The sequence below is a fragment of the Entelurus aequoreus genome, linkage group LG11, assembly GCF_033978785.1.
Source record: "Entelurus aequoreus isolate RoL-2023_Sb linkage group LG11, RoL_Eaeq_v1.1, whole genome shotgun sequence".
Classification (NCBI taxonomy): Eukaryota; Metazoa; Chordata; class Actinopteri; order Syngnathiformes; family Syngnathidae; genus Entelurus; species Entelurus aequoreus.
Window position 1 is genome coordinate 67,285,114 of NC_084741.1, and position 6,336 is coordinate 67,291,449.

Consider the following 6,336-nt stretch of genomic DNA (forward strand, 5'->3'; position numbering starts at 1 on the left):
TGTTCCTGAAAAAAAGTGACCCAAACACATACTGTACAGCAGGTTTTTACAGCTAAATGTGTATATATGTGCCGTCCCTTTTCTGCTCTGCCCCCCTCTCTGCGTGGAGAGGTTATTAGGTGACCACTGATGAGGCGCTAGATGTTCAAAGTCGGGACCCGTGGGTGGACCACTTATCTGTGCATCAGTTAGGGACGTCTCTGCGCTGCTGACTTGTGTCCACTTAAGATGATCACCTGCTGCTATGGACTGGACTCTCACACTATTAACTAGAGCCTCTCGACGTCCATTGCCCTGATGTGGGATCTTAGCCGAGGATGTTGTTGTGGCTTGCGCAGCCCTTTGAGACACTTGTGATTAAGGGCTATATAAATAAACTTTGATTGATTGATTATTTATAAAAGACAAGTTGTATGTTCACTATTTTATTTAAAAACCTCTTAAGGCCCAAGCTGTTTGTTTACATGCTTTTTTTAATTTCTCTTTGCTATTTAGGCTTATTGGACCCTAATTAGAATAAAAACTAAGAATCATCTTTTTATATGATGTACTTAGTCCATAAGTAACAGAACGTGTACTTCATGTTTAGTGACATGCTAATTCTTATTTTGACACTTTTTTTTTCTTCCAAATTCTATTGTATGTTATACTCTTCTGACACCATTAGATAGCAGTATAAGTGTCCACATAAGGGCCATAAGACCCCAATTCAGTAGTGTACACAATTTTGGAAATAAGAGCTAAAAGGTGCTGTCCACGGATGTGGCCAACTAAGCCTTTAGAGGTTTTTAAGACCAAAATTGTTCTTCTATTGCAATAACAAACATATGTTTAATGTACCGTAATATTTTTGTTAAAATAAAGCCACAAATGCCAATTTTTGTAGTACCCTTTATTTAGAAATATATCAAAAAAATATCGAAATACATTGTGGTACCGGTACCAAAATATTGGTATAGGGTCAACCCTAATAGAAATAAAATACAAAGAATCTAAAGTCTCCGCTATAAACTGTAAACAAGCAGTCCTGTACAGCGCGTTTACTTGTGCAAAGCTGGACAACCAATTAACATCTAAATGTTCTCCAATAAACACACAAGGTTGGTCTTTTCTTCTGGACCCCGACTTAAACAAGTTGAAAAACTTATTCGGGTGTTACCATTTAGTGGTCAGCTGTATGGAATATGTACTTCACTGTGCAATCTACTAATAAAAGTTTCAGTCAATCTATCAATCAATCTTTGCTTGTATTTAGTCAAGTCATTTACAAAGGTAAACATGGAAAGCTACAGGCTGCCAGGAGCTAGCAACTACACAACAGCTAAGCACAAAAGTTAGGCATTCGTAATAATTGTCCTTAATTGAGAAATACCGCAGTCTAAAATGGGATATTTTTCAACACAAACATGTATATAATAACTACAGTTGCATAGTATTTACAGATACAAAGTCTCCAAGCAAAAATATTATTATAGAGCAGTGGTTCTTAACCTGGGTTTGATCGAACCCCAGGGGTTCGGTGAGTCAAGTTCAGGGGTTCCGCGCAGGTCAAGACACACCCGACTCATCGTGTAAATAAAAACTTCTCCCTATCGGCGTATTACGGATACGGCAACAGCTGACTGATTTGCAGGTGTGTAATTTGTTGTGAGTTTATGTACTGTGTTGGTTTTGTTCTTTGAACAAGGTGATGTTCATGCACGGTTCATTTTATGCACCAGTAAAAAAACATGGCAACACTTTAGTATGGGGAATATATTCACCATTAATTAGTTGCTTATTAACATGCAAGTTAGTAACATATTGGCTCTTAACTAGTCATTATTAAGTACTTATTAATGCCTTATTCGGCATGGCCTTGTTATAGCCCTAACCCTCTAACCCTGGCCCCAACCCTAATCCTAACCCGAACCCTAACCCTAACCAAATAACTCTAAATTAAGTCTTTGTTACTTAGAATGTGTTGCCCTAGTGTCCAAAAACCTCTAAATTAAGTCTTTGTTACTTAGAATATGTTCCCCATACTAAAGTGTTACCAAAAACATATACACTACCGTTCAAAAGTTTGGGGTCACCCAAACAATTTTGTGGAATAGCCTTCATTTCTAAGAACAAGAATAGACTGTCGAGTTTCAGATGAAAGTTCTCTTTTTCTGGCCATTTTGAGCGTTTAATTGACCCTACAAATGTGATGCTCCAGAAACTCAATCTGCTCAAAGGAAGGTCAGTTTTGTAGCTTCTGTAACGAGCTAAACTGTTTTCAGATGTGTGAACATGATTGCACAAGGGTTTTCTAATCATCAATTAGCCTTCTGAGCCAATGAGCAAACACATTGTACCATTAGAACACTGGAGTGATAGTTGCTGGAAATGGGCCTCTATACACCTGTGTAGATATTGCACCAAAAACCAGACATTTGCAGCTAGAATAGTCATTTACCACATTAGCAATGTATAGAGTGTATTTCTTTAAAGTTAAGACTAGTTTATCGTTATCTTCATTGAAAAGTACAGTGCTTTTCCTTCAAAAATAAGGACATTTCAATGTGACCCCAAACTTTTGAACGGTAGTGTAATAACTTTGTCTTGAATTTGAAAAAAAAAGGAGGGTTCGGTGAATGCGCATATGAAACTGGTGGGGTTCGGTACCTCCAACAAGGTTAAGAACCACGGTTATAGAGCAGTGGTTCTCAACCTTTTTTCAGTGATGTACCCCCTGTGAACATTTTTATAATTCAAGTACCCCCTAATAAGAGCAAAGCATTTTTGGTTGAAAAAAAGAGATAAAGAAGTAAAATACAGCACCATGTCATCAGTTTCTGATTTATTAAATTGTATAACAGTGCAAAATTGCTTATTTGTTGTGGTCTTTCTTGAACTATTTAGAAAAAAAGATATAACAATAACTAAAAACTTGTTGAAAAATAAACAAGTGATTCAATTATAAATAAAGATTTCTACACATAGAAGTAATCATCAACTTAAAGTGCCCTCTTTGGGGATTGTAATACAGATCCATCTGGATTCATGAACTTAAAGGCCTACTGAAAGCCACTACTACCAACCACGCAGTCTGATAGTTTATATATCAATGATGAAATCTTAACATTGCAACACATGCCAATACGGCCGGGTTAACTTATAAAGTGCAATTTTAAAATTCCCGCCACACTTCCGGATGAAAAACTCCTTTGGATATGATTTATGCGCGTGACGTCACAAAAGCAACGGAAGTGGTTGGACCCCATCGGACCCGATAGAAAAGCCTCTTGTTTTCTTCGACAAAATTCCACAGTATTCTGGACATCTGTGTTGGTGAATCTTTTGCAATTTGTTTAATGAACAATGGAGGCTGCAAAGAAGAACGTTGTAGGTGGGATCGATCGGTGTCTTAGCGGCTAAGTACAATACTTACAGCAACACAACAAGGACTACTTACCCTGATAGCAGACGCCTAGCCGATGCTTGCCGCCAAACCCACGGATGAAGTCCTTCGTCGCGCCGTTGATCGCTGGAATGCAGGTGAGCACGGCTGTTGATGGGAAGATGAGGGCTGGCTGGCGTAGGTGGAGCGCTAATGTTTTATCATAGTTCTGTGAGGTCCGGTTGCTAAGTTGCTCAATTAGCCTTAGCGTCGTTAGCAACAGCATTTTTAAGCCTTACCAGGCTGAGAATTTTTAACCGTGTAGTTACATGTACATGGTTTAATAGTATTGTTGGTCTTCTGTCTATCCTTCCAGTCAGGGGTTTATTTCTTTTGTTTCTATCTTCATTTGAGAACGATGCTATCACGTTAGCTCAGTAGCTAAGTGTGTCACCGATGTATTGTCTTGGAGATAAAAGTCACTTTAAATGTCCATTTCGCGTGCTCGACTCTCATTTTCAAGAGGATATAGTATCCGAGGTGGTTTAAAATACAAATCCGTGATCCACAAGAGAAAAAGGAGAGTGTGGAATCCAATGAGCCAGCTTGTACCTAAGTTACGGTCAGAGCGAAAAAAGATACGTCCATCACTGCCTCTCAAGTCCTTCACTGTAACGTTCCTCATCTACGAATCTTTCATCCTCGCTCAAATTAATGGGGTAATCGTCACTTTCTCGGTCCGAATCTCTCTCGCTCCATTGTAAACAACGGGGAATTGTGAGGAATACTAGCTCCTGTGACGTCACGCTACTTCCGGTACAGGCAAGGCTTTTTTTTATCAGCGAGCAAAAGTTGCGAACTTTATCGTCGATTTTCTCTACTAAATCCTGTCAGCAAAAATATGGCAATATCGCGAAATGATCAAGTATGACACATAGAATGGATCTGCTATTCCCGTTTAAATAAAATAAAAAAATTTCAGTAGGCCTTTAATTCTAAACATTTCTTCACAAAAAATAAATCTTTAACATCAATATTTATGGAACATGTCCGCAAAAAATCTATCTGTCAACACTGAATATTGCATTGTTGCATTTCTTTTCACAGTTCTTTTTGACAGACATTTAAAAAAAATCTCACGTACCCCTTGGCATACCTTCAAGTACCCCCAGGGGTACGCGTACCCCCATTTGAGAACCACTGTTATAGAGTATCCAGGAACAAACGCGTCCGCATCAATAAACTGTGTCATGAGTTATACACTTCACTTAACAAATGAATGTTTACCATGAATTGATTTACGTGGACCCCGTGGACACCAAACAAGTTGAAAAACTTATTGGGGTGTTACCATTTAGTGGTCAATTGTACGGAATATGTACTGTACTGTGCAATCTACTAATAAATGTTTCAATCAATCAATCAATCGTTCAATCAGTTTTATTGACCTAATTGCTTTTCTGGAAGCGGGACTTGTGACGCCTCCCCGCCCGATGACGTCACCGGCTGGGTAGAACGGACGCCTGGCGCTGAGAGCGGGAGGGACTATTTGTCGGAGCGCAAGCAGCGCGGCAACACACACGTACTCAGAAGAGTGAGTCAACCCCCCCGAAAACAGGGGAGAATATTTGACCTGTTTACGGGATTAAACTGAAGAGGACTTTTTGTTGTTGTTGAAAAAACAAAAAGAAAACAAGAATCGGACGCTCGAGGAGGAGTTTTTTTTCCCATCCCACCGTCTGCAACCTCATTAAATCCCCGGCATATTTCGGAGCGAACGACGGACCATGGCGAGACAAGGTGTCCGAAGTGGACAAGACTGCGCTAAAGTGATGCTTTTGCTGCTCGCCTCGACTCTTGCACAACACGGTAAGAGACGTTTCCGTCAAAGTGATTTATTTGTCTTTTTTTGAAGTGCTCGAAACCGGCACACCTGTCACGGCGGACCGCAACGCGGAAGTCCGACAGGTGCCTCTCGTTTAATGTGTAATTAGTCAAACAGAATAGAATATAGCCACCTTACTTTACTTTGTTGAGTATCATGGCGGTGTTGTTCAAACATGTCGTCATTCCTGACGTTTCGGTCCTTTTTTGACCGGAGTTTCGGTGGGTGACGTAGCGTCCTTTTTTTTTTTTTTTTAAGGTGTGGCTCCGCGGGGCTGCAAGGTGTCGCCTCCCAGGTGATTGACAGCTGCGTCCTTCACCACCACACGCGCACGCGCACGCGCACACGCACGTTTTCACACAAACACACACACACACACTTAGTCCTTGTCCCGAAAACCACCCCTGCTCCTCGCTTTTCTTTCCACACATCAACCTCAGTTAGTTACAGTTGACTTGAGGGTGAAAAAAGGAGCTGCAAAGTTGCCCTTAATGCACTCAAGAGACTGGCAAGCTATCCATTGTGTGCTGTGTATTTATTAGTTCAGGTGCAACTTTGCTCCCCATAGGGCTGCACTTCTGGAAGCAATCTGTTGAGTGTTTATCAACTAAATTGTTCCAGAGGCCATCTTTGTGACAGGTTAAGAAGAACAAGGTTGGGCGGGACTTGTCCCTTAAGTGTTGTTCTGTTTTGTATAGACCAGTGGTTCTTAACCTTGTTGGAGGTACCGGACCCCACCAGTTTCATATGCGCATTCACCGAACCCTTCTTTAGTGAAAAATAAAATGGTTTTTTTCTTTCAAATCCAAGACAATTTTTTTTTTTTTTTACTGGTGCAGAAAATGAACCGTGTATGGACATCACCTTTTTCAAAGAACAAAACCAAGACAGTGCATGAACTCACAACAAATTACACACCTGCAAATCAGTGTGACTTCTGCTGTTGCCCTTCAGGGACCAGTTTAGATATGCGTGGCTTCACCTTGCCAAGTGCCACTCTCATGTCATTTTCACAGCAAAGTCTGTTCCTTTTCTTCGTTTTTATGTCCAGCATCTTCAAAGGATTGCTCGCAAAGACTGGGGGTAT

General features: G+C 40.5%; 1 protein-coding gene across 1 annotated transcript in view; it reads right to left on the reverse strand.

The window, feature by feature from the left end:
* The window catches only part of LOC133660402 (uncharacterized), a 99,742-nt gene extending 96,037 nt beyond the window's left edge, over positions 1-3,705 (reverse strand). Inside the window, exon 1 of the mRNA XM_062063878.1 lies at positions 3,440-3,705. Coding sequence (XP_061919862.1) covers positions 3,440-3,650 — 211 coding nt within the window. The 5' untranslated portion in view covers positions 3,651-3,705. The remainder of the gene's footprint in view (positions 1-3,439) is intronic.
* Between the last annotated feature and the right edge of the window lie 2,631 nt (positions 3,706-6,336).